The 16,847-nt window shown below is 53.1% G+C and overlaps 1 protein-coding gene across 1 annotated transcript; it reads right to left on the bottom strand.

Annotated features, from left to right (window-relative positions):
• Nucleotides 1-29: 29 nt before the first annotated feature.
• Nucleotides 30-2,390, bottom strand: LOC121847299 (rabphilin-3A-like). The gene is made up of 2 exons (XM_042327910.1): nt 2,272-2,390; nt 30-306 (listed from the first exon to the last, which is right to left on the bottom strand). Exons 1-2 carry the CDS (start codon nt 2,350-2,352, stop codon nt 31-33), a joined length of 357 nt encoding a protein of 118 aa, XP_042183844.1. The 5' UTR covers nt 2,353-2,390; the 3' UTR covers nt 30.
• Nucleotides 2,391-16,847: the final 14,457 nt, after the last annotated feature.

Genomic DNA, 16,847 nt, shown 5'->3' with positions numbered 1-16,847 from the left:
ATTTTGCTTTTACCTCTCATACAAGTCCAACTAGTAGTGAAATGGAAATGCTTGTTTCCACTGCTCACTTTGGTTTTGTATGTTGGAGTAGGAGTTATCCTGCTGCTCCTGCCGCTCTGTGTAGTCCTCTGCACCAGGGTCTGACTGGTAGCTGGGCTGGGCACTGGGCTGGTGATGGGCATGGGTAGGGGTCTGGGTACGGGGGCTCTCTGTACCTGTCCCTCTGGGCCTGGAGATGGGCAGGGGAGCAGGGAGGACTTGCTGGGGTTGTCCCTTAAAGAACCATGCTCCAGAACGCTTCAACATCTAGACATAAAACGAGAGATGGAGAGACACAGAGGAAGAGAGAGAGAGGGAAGATATGTAGAGAAAGAATGAGAGAGATCGCAGGAGATATAGAGAGAGGGAGAGGGAGAGAATTAGATGGAAAGAGAGAAAATGAGATGGAGGGGGGGTAGCGTGCTTAGCAGATGAGTTATCGCACATTGATTGACAAGTAGGACCATTTAATTAAAGGGTCTGAAAAATAGTGACTGAACCAGCTGAACCCTCATCTCCCTCCTTCTCTCGTCTACCCATTCACTCTCTTCCCCCTTCTCTCTCTTCCTCTCTCCCCCTTCTCTCTTTTACCCCTTATCTTCCTCCTTCTCTCTCTTCTACCCCTTATCTTCCTCTCTCTCCCCTTTTCTCTCCATCTGTCTCTCCATTTCGATTTTGAAGGGACAAACAACCACAATCGTTTCTCATAAGAGGGAATATTCAATGGAGGATAATTAGAGGGTACTGAGAATTATTATTAAAATGATTAAAGCTACTGACTGTCTCTCCACCCCTTCTTTCCTCCCCTCATCACTCTCCCCATGTCTCCTCCCCCTCTGCCCCTCACGCCTCTCCTCTCACTTCTTTCCTCCCATCATCACTCTCCCCTTGTCTCCTCCCCCTCTGCCCCTCACGCCTCTCCTCTCACTTCCTTCCTCCCCTCATCACTCTCCCCTTGTCTCCTCCCCCTCTGCCCCTCACGCCTCTCCTCTCACTTCCTTCCTCCCCTCATCACTCTCCCCTTGTCTCCTCCCCCTCTGCCCCTCACGCCTCTCCTCTCACTTCCTTCCTCCCCTCATCACTCTCCCCTTGTCTCCTCCCCCTCTGCCCCTCACGCCTCTCCTCTCACTTCCTTCCTCCCCTCATCACTCTCCCCTTGTCTCCTCCCCTCTGCCCCTCACGCCTCTCCTCTCACTTCCTTCCTCCCCTCATCACTCTCCCCTTGTCTCCTCCCCCTCTGCCCCTCACGCCTCTCCTCTCACTTCCTTCCTCCCCTCATCACTCTCCCCTTGTCTCCTCCCCCTCTGCCCCTCACGCCTCTCCTCTCACTTCCTTCCTCCCCTCATCACTCTCCCCTTGTCTCCCCCCTCCCCTCTGCCCCCTCACGCCTTGTCTCTCCTCTCACTTCCTTCCTCCCCTCATCACTCTCCCCTTGTCTCCTCCCCCTCTGCCCCTCACGCCTCTCCTCTCACTTCCTTCCTCCCCTCATCACTCTCCCCTTGTCTCCTCCCCCTCTGCCCCTCACGCCTCTCCTCTCACTTCCTTCCTCCCCTCATCACTCTCCCCTTGTCTCCTCCCCCTCTGCCCCTCACGCCTTCCTCCTCTCACTTCCTTCCTCCCCTCATCACTTCTCCCCTCATCCCCTTGTCTCCTCCCCCTCTGCCCCTCACGCCTCTCCTCTCACTTCCTTCCTCCCCTCATCACTCTCCCCTTGTCTCCTCCCCCTCTGCCCCTCACGCCTCTCCTCTCACTTCCTTCCTCCCCTCATCACTCTCCCCTTGTCTCCTCCCCCTCTGCCCCTCACGCCTCTCCTCTCACTTCCTTCCTCCCCTCATCACTCTCCCCTTGTCTCCTCCCCCTCTGCCCCTCACGCCTCTCCTCTCACTTCCTTCCTCCCCTCATCACTCTCCCCTTGTCTCCCCCCCCCTCTGCCCCTCACGCCTCTCCCTCTCACTCACTCTCCCCTTGTCTCCTCCCCTCTGCCCCTCACGCCTCTCCTCTCCTTCCTTCCTCCCCTCATCACTCTCCCCTTGTCTCCTCCCCCTCTGCCCCTCACGCCTCTCCTCTCACTTCCTTCCTCCCCTCATCACTCTCCCCTTGTCTCCTCCCCCTCTGCCCCTCACGCCTCTCCTCTCACTTCCTTCCTCCCCTCATCACTCTCCCCTTGTCTCCTCCCCTCTGCCCCTCACGCCTCTCCTCTCACTTCTTTCCTCTCACTTCTTTCCACCTCACCTCTTGATGTTCACTGCAGATCCTACAAACCCACACTGGAGATGACGAACGGCTGTTCTGAATCCCACACTTACTGCACATAGCTGGAGGCAGAAACACACACACACGCACACACACACACACACACACACACACACACACACACACACACACACACACACACACACACACACACACACACACACACACACACACACACACACACACACACACACACACACACACACAGGTCTCTTGAGGCAGTGCAGGTACACACACAATTTTACAGTTCATGTAGTGAATGGACAGGATAATCTCTAAGTAACAAGAACTAGAAAGTAGAACAAAAGAAAGTAACAAAATAATGAGTTACAGGAGTTACAGGCAGTGAAAATACTTTAAAGTACTACCTAAGTAGTTGTTTTGGGTATCTGTACTTAACTTTACTATTTATATATTTTACTTTTACTTCACTACATTCTTAAAGACAATTATGTACTTTTTACTGAATACATTATCCCTGACACCCGAAAGTACTTGTTACATTTTGAATGCTTACTAGGACAGGAACCTTTTCTAATTCACACACTTATCAAGAAAACATCCCTGATCATCCCTACTGTCTATGATCTTGTGGACTCACGAAACACACATGCTTCGTTTGTAAAGTATTTCTGAGTGTTGGAGTGTAGCCTTGGCTATCTGTTTAAAAACAAGAAAATGGTGCCATCTGGTTTGGTTAATATAAGGAATTTGAAATTTTTTATACTTTTACTTTTTATATTGTTAAGTATATTTTAGCAATTACATGTACTTTTGATACTTATTATTATTAACTTGTTTATTTATTTTTTACCCCTTTTTCTCCCCAACTTCTTGGTATCCAATGTAACATTCTGGGTGTAGTGGGTGAGAAGTCAGGCGCAGGAAGCAGAGAGTTCAGGGTAGTGCTAATTTAATGCACAAAATGGCGAACATAAGCCAACCCCACGAAAACACAGGGCGTACAACAAAACAAACGCCCCAAACACAGGGACTTAAACTGTCCAGCAAACCCCACGAAATGGGAAACACGTAACCCACAGACGTGCACGCAAGTTACACAAAACAAAGGAACTAAGGCCAGAACGTGACATCCAATCAGTAGTTACAGCCTTGTCTCATTGCTGCAACTCCCGTATGGACTCAGGAGAGGTGAAGGTCGAGAGCCGTGCGTCCTCCGAAACACAACCCAACCAAGCCAGGCCGCACTGCTTCCTGACACAATGCCCACTTAACCCAGATGCCAGCCGCACCAATGTGTTGGAGGAAACACTGTACACCTGGTGACCGTGTCAGCGTGCACTGCGCCCGGCCCGCCACAGGAGTTGCTAGTGCGCGATGGGACAAGGACATCCCTACTGACCAAACCCTCCCCTAACCCGGACGATGCTGGGTCAATTGTGCGCCGCCCCATGGGTCTCCCGGTCACGGCCGGCTGCGACAGAGCCTGGACTCTAGTGGCCCAGCTAGCACTGCAATGCAGTGCCTTAGACCACTGCCCCACTCGGGAGACCAACTTTTGATACTTAAGTATATTTAAAACCAAATACTTTTAGACTTTACTCAAGTAGTGTTTTACTGGGTGACTTTCACTTTTTCTTGAGTCATTTTCTTTTAAGGTATCTTTACCTTTACTCAAGTATGATCATTTGGTACTTTTTCCACCACTGGTTACAGGAGTTACAGGAGATAAAGGAGTTACAGGAGATACAGGAATTACAGGAGATAAAGGAGTTACAGGAAAGACAGGAGTTACAGGAGATACAGGAGTTACAGGAGATAAAGGAGTTACAGGAGATACAGGAGTTACAGGAGATAAAGGAGTTACAGGAGTTACCGGAGTTACAGGAGAGACAGGAGTTACAAGAGATATAGGAGTTACAGGAGTAACAGGAGATACAGGATTTACAGGAGATAAAGGAGTTACAGGAGATAAAGGAGTTACAGGAGATACAGGAGTTACAGGAGATAAAGGAGTTATGGGAGGTAAAAAGGTTAAAGGAGATAAAGGAGTTATAGGAGTTACAGGAGTTACTGGAGATACTGGAGATACAGGAGATAAAGGAGTTACAAGAGATATAGGAGTTACAGGAGTAACAGGAGATACAGGATTTACAGGAGATAAAGGAGTTACAGGAGATATAGGGGTTACAGGAGTTACCGGAGTTACAGGAGATATAGGAGTTACAGGAGATAAAGGAGTTACAGGAGATACAGGAGTTACAGGAGATAAAGGAGTTATGGGAGATAAAGGAGTTACAGGAGATAAAGGAGTTACAGGAGTTACAGGATGTAAAAAGTGTAAAAAGTGTCTGTGTCATTACATTGTCATCCATTTTATCTCCAGCCTCTAGGCTACAGAAAAGGCCACATAGACATTTCTTTTTTTATACCCCTTTTTCTCTCCAATTTCATGGTATCCAATTGGTAGTTACAGTCTTGTCCCATCGCTGGACTCGGGAGAGGCGAAGGTCGAGAGCCGTGCGTCCTCCAAAACACAACCCAGCCAAGTCGCACCAATGTGTTGGAGGAAACACTGTACACCTGGCGACCGTGTCAGCGTGCATTGCGCCCGCCACAGGAGTTGCTAGTGCACGATGGGACAAGAACATCCCTGCCGGCCAAACCCTCCCCTAACCCGGATGACGCTGGGACAATTGTGTGTCGCCTGATGGGTCTCCCGGTTGCGGCCGGCTGCGACAGAGCCTGGACTCACGGATCTCTAGTGGCACAGCTAGCACTGCGATGCAGTGTCTTAGACCACTGCGCCACTCAGGAGGCCACATATTATTTATACCATATTCTAGATCTGCTACATGATTTATGTTAGATACATTTTTTGGTGGACATTGGTGGACCGCTGCAGCGATGCGTCTCTCCAACAGAACCTGGAGAGGTGCGCTGGGAATGAACAAGCAAAATATTTAGCGCCCCTGCCTTAGACAAAGTGGGCACTGCTTATCACAGGGCGGCATCAGCTCTCACCTAAAAAGCCCATATGCCACTCGTTGAGAGAAAATGACATTGTTTTTAGGCAGAATTATGTGAGGTTTTATGTGTTGTTGTTGGAGGTGCATCTTGGTCAGTTTAGCTCAGAAAATGCCACCCTGATTTAGCGCCTGGTCTTGTCCACTCCACTCTGTTCTAATGAGGCTTTGTGGGTGTTGTAGAGGGAAACAGAAGTCATACGTGTTCCTGGGAGTCTTATCTTTCAGTTATGAGGTCATAATATTCTATGAACCAAGAGCCATTATTGTTTTTATTCAGAGTTTTTCCTCAAGACACCATTTTCAAATCAGTGTATTATAGTGTTTGCTCTGGGTCACCAGGATCAGGGTCGCGACCCCTCATTTGGGAAACGCTGCCCTATCCCCATACCGGGCTCAAACCAGTGAACCTCTGCTCGCAGACACACGTGAACGTCCTCCTTGACAGCGTACCAACTGATTGTGCTATACAACAGGTACCAATTAGTCAGCTACATCGGCGACATTTCAAGCCAGCTGTGGAGTGAACTTAACTCGATACAGATGCATCAGTCTGTCTCAACCCTGATCCTGGTGACCCGCAGCAAACACTGAAATACACAGACCTAAAGGATACACGGCTGTAGATATTCTACTTGACAGTGCCTCTGTTCCTTGTTCAGTGAAAACATCTAGAGGCATTTTCAGTTCCTGGTAGCAGGGTATTGAACCCTGAGTAATGCACAGTAGTATTGAACCCTGAGTACAGATCACTCCAGAGGCGACGGTTGACTTGCCTTCTGATGTGTGTTTCTCACTTTCTCTCTTTCTTGCCTACTCATTCTCTCTCCTCCCCCTCTCTCCTCTCTATTCTTTCTGTACTGTCACAAATGTTCTCTCCCTGATGATTAGAAATGTCAGGGGTTATTGTGACCGCCGGTGGCATGGCAACATGACTGATTGCTGTCACAGTGTGTGTGTGTGCATGCATGCATGCATGAGTGTGTTTGAGTGACATTGGTGGGTTGAGGGGGTGAAGTCAGGGGAGGGGTCAGGGAGAATGTTCAAGAATGGCGTGACACTCTCACCCCATGTGTCATCTCTCATCATCACACACACACACGCACATGCACACGCACACACACACACACACACACACACACACACACACACACACAAACTGTATGACATCAGTCTACAACCATAGAATGGTGCAGATGGAGAGAAGAAGAGATTAGTATATTATGTCATATCTGTGGTGGCAGCCTTCAAATGGCTTGATGTCTCATGAACAATATGACAAGGTCCCCTTGACTTGGTTACAAAGATTACAGAAGATGTTCTAAAGAGGCGAGCCCTGCCCACAGTAGCTCTGTGTACAGAACACACACGACATGACATTACATCAGCTTCACTGACCCCCTCCTACCCTGACACACACTAGCACACTACCATGGTTATATAGCCATCTCCAGTGGCTCATTCAACCCCACTCCTCTCCCCTCCCCTCCTCTCCATCTCTCCCCTCTACCTCTCCCCTCCTCTCCACCTCTCCACCTCTCCCCTCCACCTCTCCCCTCCTCTCCTCTCCACCTCTCCTCTCCCCTCCTCTCCACCTCTCCCCTTCTCTCCTCCTCTCCACCTCTCCTCTCCTCCTCTCCTCCTCTCCACCTCTCCCCTCCTCTCCACCTTTCCTCTCCCCCTTTCCTCTCCCCTCCTCTCCACCTCTCCCCTTCTCTCCTCCTCTCCTCTCCCCTCCTCTCCTCCTCTCCTCCTCTCCACCTCTCCTCTCCTCCTTTCCACCTCTCCCCTCCTCTCCTCCTCTCCACCTTTCCTCTCCCCTCCTCTCCACCTCTCCCCTCCTTTCCTCTCCCCTCCTCTCCACCTCTCCCCTTCTCTCCTACTCTCCTACTCTCCACCTCTCCTCTCCCCTCCTCTCCTCTCCTCCTCTCCACCTCTCCTCCCCTCCTCGCCCCTCCTCTCCTCCTCTCCACCTTTCCTCTCCCCTCCTCTCCACCTCTCCCCTTCTCTCCTCCTCTCCACCTCTCCTCTCTCTTCCTCTCCTCCTCTCCTCTCCCCTTCTCTCCTCCTCTCCTCCTCTCCTCTCCCCTCCTCTCCCCCTCTCCCCTCCTCTCCTCCTCTCCACCTTTCCTCTCCCCTCCTCTCCACCTCTCCCCTTCTCTCCTCCTCTCCACCTCTCCTCTCTCTTCCTCTCCTCTCCCCTTCTCTCCTCCTCTTCTCCTCTCCTCCTCCTCTCCCCTCCTCTCCCCTCCTCTCCTCCTCTCCTCCTCTCCACTTCTCCTCTCCTCCTCTCCACTTCTCTCCTCCTCTCCACCTCTCCTCTCCTCCTCTCCACTTTTCTCCTCCTCTCCATCTCTCCTCTCCACCTCTCCCTCTCCTCCTCTCCACCTCTCCTCTACCCACCTCTCCCCTTCTCTCCTCCTCTCCACCTCTCCTCTCCACCTCTCCTCTCCTCCTCTCCACCTCTCCTCTCCCCTTCTCTCCTCCTCCTCCTCTCCACCTCTCCTCTCCCCTTCTCTCCTCCTCTCCACCTCTCCTCTCCTCCTCTCCACCTCTCCTCTCCTCCTCTCCACCACTCCTCTCCCCTTCTCTCCTCCTCTCCTCCTCTCCTCTCCTCCTCTCCACCTCTCCTCTCCTCCTCTCCTCTCCCCTCTCTCCTCCTCTCCTCTCCACCTCTCCTCTCTCTCCTCCTCTTCTCCTCTCCTCCTCTCACCTCTCCTCTCCCCTCCTCTCCTCCTCTCCTCCTCTCCCCTCTCCTCCCCTTCTCTCCTCCTCTCCTCTCTCCTCTCCACCTCTCCTCTCCTCCCCTCTCCTCTCCCCACCTCTCCCCTCTCTCCTCCTCTCCACCTCTCCTCTCCTCCTCTCCTCCTCTCCTCCCTCCTCTCCTCCTCTCCTCCTCTCCCACCTCTCCTCTCCCCCCTCTCCCCTTCTCTCCTCCTCTCCACCTCTCCTCTCCTCCTCTCCACCTCTCCCCTTCTCTCCTCCTCTCCACCTCTCTCTCTCCACCTCTCCTCTCCCCTTCTCTCCTCCTCTCTCCTCCTCTCCACCTCTCCTCTCCCCTCCTCTCCCCTTCTCTCCTCTCCACCCTCTCCTCTCCCCTTCTCTCCTCCTCTCCACCTCTCCTCTCCTCTTCTCTCCTCCTCTCCTCCTCTCCACCTCTCCTCTCCCCTTCTCTCCTCCTCTCCACCTCTCCTCTCCTCCTCTCCACCTCTCCTCTCCCCTTCTCTCCTCCTCTCCACCTCTCCTCTCACCTTCTCCTCCTCTCTCCTCCTCTCCACCTCTCCTCTCCCCTTCTCTCCTCCTCTCCACCTCTCCTCTCCCCTTCTCTCCTCCTTTCCACCTCTCCTCTCCTCCTCTCCACCTCTCCTCTCCCCTTCTCTCCTCCTCTCCACCTCTCCTCTCTCTCTCCTCTCTCCTCCTCTCCTTCTCTCCTTCTCTCCTCTCCACGTCTCCTCTCCTCCTCTCCTCTCCTCTCACCTTCTCTCCTCCTCTCCACCTCTCCTCTCCCTCTCCTCTCCTCCTCTCCTCCTCTCTCCACCTCTCCTCCTCTCCCTCTCCTCTCCTCCTCTCCACCTCACCTCTCCTCCTCTCCACCTCTCCTCCTCTCCTCCTCTCCACCTCTCCTCTCCACCTCTCCTCTCCTCCTCTCCACCTCTCCTCTCTCCTCCTCTCCACCTCTCCTCTCTCCTCCTCTCCTCCTCTCCTCTCCCCTCCTCTCCTCCTCTTCTCCTCTCCTCTCCCCTCCTCTCCCCCTCTCCACCTTACCTCTCCCCTCCTCTCCACCTCTCCCCTTCTCTCCTCCTCTCCACCTCTCCTCTCTCCTCCTCTCCTCTCCCCATTCTCTCCTCCTCTTCTCCTCTCCTCCTCTCCACCTCTCCACCTCTCCCCTCCTTTCCTCTCCCCTCCTCTCCACCTCTCCCCTTCTCTCCTACTCTCCTACTCTCCACCTCTCCTCTCCTCTCCCCTCCTCTCCTCCTCTCCCCTCCTCTCCACCTTTCCTCTCCCCTCTTCTCCACCTCTCCCCTTCTCTCCTCCTCTCCACCTCTCGTCTCTCCTCCTCTCCTCCTCTACTCTCCCCTTCTCTCCTCCTCTTCTCCTCTCCTCTCCTCTCCTCCTCTCCACTTCTCTCCTCCTCTCCATCTCTCCTCTCCCTCCACCTCCTCTCCTCCTCTCCACCTCTCCTCTCCCAACCTCTCCCCTTCTCTCCTCCTCTCCCCTCTCTCCTCTCCTCCTCTCCACCTCTCCTCTCCCCTTCTCTCCTCCTCTCCTCCTCTCCCCTCTCCACCTCTCCTCTCCCCTTCTCTCCTCCTCTCCTCCTCTCCACCTCTCCTCTCCCCTTCTCCCCTCCCTCTCCACCTCTCCTCTCCTCCTCTCCACCTCTCCTCTCCACCTCTCCTCTCCCCTTCTCTCCATCTCTCCTCCTCTCCTCCTCTCCACCTCTCCTCTCCCCTCCTCTCCTCCTCTCCTCCTCTCCACCTCTCCTCTCCTCCTCTCCACCTCTCCTCTCCTCCTCTCCTCCTCTCCACCTCTCCTCTCCTCCTCTCCTCCTCTCCACCTCTCCTCTCCTCCTCTCCACCTCTCCTCTCCACCTCTCCTCTCCTCCTCTCCACCTCTCCTCTCTCCTCCTCTCCACCTCTCCTCTCTCCTCCTCTCCTCCTCTCCTCTCCCCTTCTCTCCTCCTCTTCTCCTCTCCTCCTCTCCTCCTCTCCCTCTCCTCTCCCCTCCTCTCCCCCTCTCCCCTCCTCTCCTCCTCTCCTCCCTTATCTCTCCCCTCCTCTCCACCTCTCCCCTTCTCTCCTCCTCTCCACCTCTCCTCTCTCCTCCTCTCCTCTCCCCTTCTCTTTCCTCTCTCTCCTCTCCTCCTCTCCACCTCTCCACCTCTCCCCTCCTTTCCTCTCCCCTCCTCTCCACCTCTCCCCTTCTCTCCTACTCTCCACCTCTCCTCTCCTCTCCCCTCCTCTCCTCCTCTCCACCTCTCCTCTCCTCCTCTCCCCTCCTCTCCACCTTTCCTCTCCCCCTCCTCTCCACCTCTCCCCTTCTCTCCTCCTCTCCACCTCTCGTCTCTCCTCCTCTCCTCCTCTACTCTCCCCTTCTCTCCTCCTCTTCTCCTCTCCTCCTCTCCCCTCCTCTCCCCCTCTCCCCCTCCTCTCCTCCTCTTCACCTTTCCTCTCCCCTCCTCTCCACCTCTCCCCTTCTCTCCTCCTCTCCACCTCTCCTCTCTCCTCCTCTCCTCCTCTCCTCTCCCCTTCTCTCCTCTTCTTCTCCTCTCCTCCTCTCCTCTCCCCTCCTCTCCCCTCCTCTCCTCCTCTCCACCTCTCCTCTCCTCCTCTCCACTTCTCTCCTCCCTCTCCACCTCTCCTCTCCTCCTCTCCACTCTCTCCTCCTCTCCATCTCTCCTCTCCACCTCTCCTCTCCCTCCTCTCCACCTCTCCTCTCCCAACCTCTCCCTTCTCTCCTCATCTCCCCTTCTCTCCTCTCCTCCTCTCCACCTCTCCTCTCCCCTTCTCTCCTCCTCTCCTCCTCTCCACCTCTCCTCTCCCCTTCTCTCCTCCTCTCCTCCTCTCCCTCTCCCCTTCTACCCTCATCTCCACCTCTCCTCTCCTCCTCTCCACCTCTCCTCTCCTCCTCTCCACCTCTCCTCCTCTCCCTTCTCTCCTCCTCTCCTCCTCTCCTCCTCTCCACCTCTCCTCTCCTCCTCTCCTCTCCCCTTCTCTCCTCCTCTCCTCTCCACCTCTCCTTCTCTCCTCCTCTTCTCCTCTCCTCCTCTCCACCTCTCCTCTCCTCCTCTCCTCTCCCCTCCTCTCCATCTCTCCTCTCCACCTCTCCTCTCCTCCTCTCCACCTCTCCTCTCCCAACCTCTCCCCTTCTCTCCTCCTCTCCCCTCTCTCCTCTCCTCCTCTCCACCTCTCCTCTCCCCTTCTCTCCTCCTCTCATCCTCTCCACCTCTCCTCTCCCCTTCTCTCCTCCTCTCCTCCTCTCCTCTCCCCTCTCCCCTTTTCTCCTCTTCTTCTCCTCTCCTCCTCTCCTCTCCCCTCCTCTCCCCTCCTCTCCTCCTCTCCACCTCTCCTCTCCTCCTCTCCACTTCTCTCCTCCTCTCCACCTCTCCTCTCCCCTTCTCTCCATCTCTCCTCTCTCATCCTCTCCACCTCTCCTCTCCCCTCTCTCCTCCTCTCCTCCTCTCCACCTCTCCTCTCCCCTTCTCTCCTCCTCTCCCACCTCTCCTCTCCTCCTCTCCACCTCTCCTCTCCCCTTCTCTCCTCCTCTCCTCCTCTCCACCTCTCCTCTCCTCCTCTCCTCCTCTCCTCCTCTCCTCCTCTCCACCTCCCCTCTCCTCCTCTCCCCTTCCTCCATCGCTCCATCCTCTCTCTCCTCCTCTCCACCTCTCCTCTCCCCTTCTCTCCTCCTCTCCTCCTCTCCACCTCTCCTCTCCCCTTCTCTCCTCCTCTCCACCTCTCCTCTCTCCTCCTCTCCACCTCTCCTCTCCCCTTCTCTCCTCCTCTCCTCCTCTCCTCTCTCCTCCTCTCCACCTCTCCTCTCCCCTTCTCTCCATCTCTCCTCCTCTCCTCCTCTCCTCCTCTCCACCTCTCCTCTCCCCTTCTCTCCACCTCTTCTCCTCTCCACCTCTCCTCTCCACCTCTCCTCCTCTCCTCCTCTCCACCTCTCCTCTCCTCCTCTCCTCCTCTCCACCCTCCTCTCCACCTCTCTCTCCTCCTCCTCTCCACCTCTCCTCTCCCCTTCTCTCCATCTCTCCTCTCTCCTCCTCTCCCTCCTCTCCTCCTCTCCTCCTCTCCACCTCTCCTCTCCCCTTCTCTCCACCTCTCCTCCTCTCCTCCTCTCCACCTCTCCTCCTCTCCTCCTCTCCACCTCTCTCTCCTCCTCTCCTCCTCTCCACCTCTCCTCTCCACCTCTCCTCTCCTCCTCTCCACCTCTCCTCTCCCTTCTCTCCATCTCTCCTCTCTCCTCCTCTCCTCCCTCCTCCTCTCCTCCTCTCCTCTCCTCTCCACCTCTCCTCTCCACCTCTCCTCCTCTCCTCTCCACCTCTCCACCTCTCCTCTCCTCCTCTCCACCTCTCCTCTCCCCTTCTCTCCATCTCTCCATCTCTCCTCCTCTCCACCTCTCCACCTCTCCTCTCCTCCTCTCCACCTCTCCTCTCCTCCTCTCCTCCTCTCCACCTCTCCACCTCCTCTCCTCCTCTCCACCTCTCCTCTCCCCTTCTCTCCTCCTCTCCTCCTCTCCACCTCTCCCCCTCCTCTCCTCTCCTCCTCTCCACCTCTCCTCTCCTCCTCTCCTCCTCTCCACCTCTCCCTCCCTCTCCACCTCTCCACCCTCTCCTCCTCTCCACCTCTCCTCTCCCCTTCTCTCCTCTCTCCTCTCTCCTCTCTCCTCCTCCACCTCTCCTCTCCCCCTTCTCTCCTCCTCTCCACCTCTCCTCTCCCCTTCTCTCCATCTCTCCTCTCTCCTCCTCTCCACCTCTCCTCTCCCCTTCTCTCCTCCTCTCCTCCTCTCCACTCTCTCCCCTTCTCTCCTCCTCTCCACCTCTCCTCTCCTCCTCTCCACCTCTCCTCTCCTCCTCTCCTCCTCTCCACCTCTCCTCTCCTTCTCTCCATCTCTCCTCTCTCCTCCTCTCCTCCTCTCCACCTCTCCTCTCTCCTCCTCTCCTCCTCTCTCCCTCTCCCTCCTCTCCACCTCTCCTCTCCCTCCTCTCCTCCTCTCCTCTCCACCTCTCCTCTCCCCTCCTCCTCTCCACCTCTCCATCCTCCATCTCCTCTCCTCCTCTCCTCCTCTCCACCTCTCCCCTCTCCTTCTCTCCTCTCTCCTCCTCTCCACCTCTCCTCTCCCCTTCTCTCCTCCTCTCCACCTCTCCTCTCTCCTCCTCTCCACCTCTCCTCTCCCCTCTCCTCCTCTCCACCTCTCCTCCTCCTCCTCTCCACCTCTCCTCTCCCCTCCTCTCCTCCTCTCCACCTCTCCTCTCTCCTCCTCTCCACCTCTCCCTCCCCCTCTCCCTCTCCTCCTCTCCACCTCTCCTCTCTCCTCCTCTCCTCCTCTCCACCTCTCCTCCTCCTCCTCTCCTCCTCTCCTCCTCTCCTCCTCCTCTCCACCTCTCCTCTCTCCTCCTCTCCTCCTCTCCTCCTCTCCTCTCCTCTCCTCCTCTCCTCTCCTCCTCTCCTCCTCTCCTCCTCTCCTCTCCTCCTCCTCCTCTCCCCTCTCCTCTCTCCTCCTCTCCTCTCTCCTCTCCTCTCCTCCTCTCCTCCTCCTCTCTCCTCCTCTCCTCCTCTCCTCCTCTCCTCCTCTCCTCCTCTCTCCTCTCCTCTCCTCCTCTCCTCCCTCTCCCTCTCCTCCTCTCTCCTCCTCCTCTCCTCCTCTCCTCTCTCCTCTCCTCCTCTCCTCCTCCTCTCCTCCTCTCCTCTCTCCTCCTCTCCTCTCTCCTCCCTCCTCCTCCTCTCCTCCTCTCCTCCTCTCCTCCTCTCCTCCTCTCCTCTCCTCTCTCCTCTCTCTCCTCCCTCCTCTCCTCCCTCTCTCCTCCTCTCCTCTCTCCTCCTCTCCTCCCTCTCTCCTCCTCCCCTCCCCTCTCCTCCTCTCCTCCTCTCCTCCTCTCCTCCTCTCCACCCTCCTCCTCCCTCCTCCTCCTCTCCTCTCCCCCTCCCCTCTCATCAGCTGCTTCACATGTAAAATCTCCCATCCAAAACTGAACAAACACACGTACACACCAACGTGAAATGAGTTTGCTCTGAGTGGTTTGCATATAAACACTTGCAAGCACACACACACACACACACACACACACACACACACACACACACACACACACACACACACACACACACACACACACACAGTGTGCAGGACTAATGGGGCTGAGATCAAAGCCAGTCCTGTGACTAAAGGAAGTAAGTCTGTTGGAGAACCTGAAAGTAAACATGATATTAAAAACAACAGTGTGTGCATGTGTGTCCTGAGGGTTGATGGGAACTCTTTTCAATCAACACCTCTTCTCCGCTGACCCACTCAAAGGACACTTGTCACTAGAAAGACTTCTGTTTGATTCACACTTTTCTAATAACATGGCTGGGTGAAACAGGGACTGGTGTGTGCTTGTCGACAGTAGAACATTCTTTCATCTGGGGAAGGAGAATAAAAACTGTACAGAAAGTTACATTTTTCTCTCTTTCCAAACATTACAAAACAAAAACAGTTTTCAGTTCACATCTGGTTTGAGTCTGATTAGGAGATGAAAGAGCCAGGTCGTTTTAAAACAACATGCTGTGTGGTGTGTGTTGGTATGTCTGTGACAGCAGCTGCAGAGGCCTGCAGTGGACAAACAGACATACAAACACACACACACACACACACACACACACATCAGCACACCTCCCCCTGCACACACTGCACACACAACGCCCACACACAGCAAGCTGAGAAAGAGGACCTGTCATCATGCATCTATCGACTGACACTTTCACTGGCCCAGGGAAAAACACACACACACAGCTCAGGGAACTGCAGTCCAAATCCAATCCTGTTTCCCTCGTTTCTTTACATCTCACAATATAATTCATAAACAAATGCCGTGGAAATAGGACATCAAACTCCATTCCATGTCATAATTTGGAGAATGTATGATTTCATGCATAAACAGCTGCAGTTATTTGTAATTTTCTACATCATTTGAGATGAGACTGTTGTTCTATCAAGCAGGGAATGCTGCATTTATAGAATTAGAATTAGCAGGAGGGGTATTCCCATTACAATCAGTTCTAATTCAATGGATTTTCCACTGCCTGAAGAATCCCAACAGCTTCCGAAAAATCTCTGTGGTTAATACATACAGTTACATTCAAAAGTTTGGACACACCTACTCATTCAAGAGTTTTTCTTTGTTTTTACTATTTTCTACATTGTAGAATAATAGTGAAGACATCAAAACTATGAAAGACCTCATTTGGACTCATGTAGTAACCAAATAAGTGTTAAACAAATATATTTTATATTTGAGATTCTCCAAAGTAGCTTGATGACAGCTTTGCACACTCTTGGCATTCTCTCAACCAGCTTCATGAGGAATGCTTTTCCAATAGTCTTGAAGGAGTTCCTATAAGGACACAAGGTGAGACCCAAATGTAGACGCAGGAGGCAGATAGTTGAGCTCCGATATTTATTATAACAAGAGGGGTAGGCAAAAGTCAGGTCGGGTACAGGCGAAAGTTCATAAACCAGATCCAAACAGTACCAGGCGATAGGCAGGCTCGAGGTCAGTAACCAGGTCAGAGTCCAAACGGTACAAGACGATAGGCAGGCTCGAGGTCAGGGGCAAGCAGAGTGGTCAGGCAGGCGGGCTCAGAGTCAGGACAGGCAAGGATCAAAACCAGGAGGGCGAGAAAAGAGAGACTGGGAAAAGCAGGAGCTGAGACACCATAAAAATGCTGGTTGACTTGACAAACAAGACGAACTGGCACAGGGAAACAGGAAACACAGGGATAAATATACCGGGGATGGGGGAAGGGGGGGAGGAGACAAGCACAAGGACAGGTGAAACAGAACAGGGCGTGACCGTTCCCACATATGCAGATCACTGCACCTGTTCATAGCCCATCTGTATACAGCCCATCTATCTACCTCATCCCCATACTGTGTTTATTTATTTTGCTCCTTTTGCACCACAGTATCTCTACTTGCACATCCATCTTTTGCACATCTACCATTCCAGTGTTTAATTGCCATATTGTAATTACTTCGCCACCATGGCCTATTTATTGCCTTAACTCCCTTATTTGACCTTATTTGCACTATAGACTTTGTTTTCTTTTTTTCTACTGTATTATTGACTGTATGTTTTGTTCATTCCATGTGTAACTCTGTGTTGTTGCATGTGTCGAACTGCTATGCTTTATCTTGGCCAGGTCGCAGTTGCAAATGAGAATTGTTCTCAACTAGCTTACCTGGTTAAATAAAGCTGAAATAAAAAATAAATAAATACCTTGTCACAACACAACTGATTGGCTACAAACACATTTAAGAAGGAAAGAAATTCCACAAATTAACTTTTAACAAGGCACACCAAGGCATGTCAATTGAAATGCATTCCAGGTGACTACCTCATGAAGCTGGTTGAGAGAATGCCAAGAGTGTGCAGAGCTGTCATCAAGGCAAAGGGTGGCTACATTGAAGAATCTCAAATATAAAATATATTTTCATTTGTTTAACATTTTTTAGGTTACTACATTATTCCGTATGTGTTACTTTATAGTTTTGATGTCTTCACTATTATTCTACAATGTAGAAAATAGTAAAAATAAAGAAAATCCCTTGAATGAGTAGGTGTGTCCAAACTTTTTTACTGGTACTATATCACAGGCAGCCGGTGGCACTTTAATTGGGGGGGACGGGCTCATAGTAATGGCTGGAACGGAATTATTGGAATGGTATCAAACATGTGGTTTCCATGTGGTTGTTACGATTCCATTCACTCCATTCCAGCCATTATTATGAGCTGTCCTCCCCTCACCATCCTCCTGTGATATACACAACGTGTACCAAACATTAGGAACACCAACCTAAAATTGAGCTGAA

This window comes from Oncorhynchus tshawytscha, linkage group LG09 (genome assembly GCF_018296145.1).
Source record: "Oncorhynchus tshawytscha isolate Ot180627B linkage group LG09, Otsh_v2.0, whole genome shotgun sequence".
Taxonomy (NCBI): domain Eukaryota; kingdom Metazoa; phylum Chordata; class Actinopteri; order Salmoniformes; family Salmonidae; genus Oncorhynchus; species Oncorhynchus tshawytscha.
Note: the sequence above shows the minus strand (reverse complement) of the source record. Positions and strands in the feature narration are given on the sequence as shown.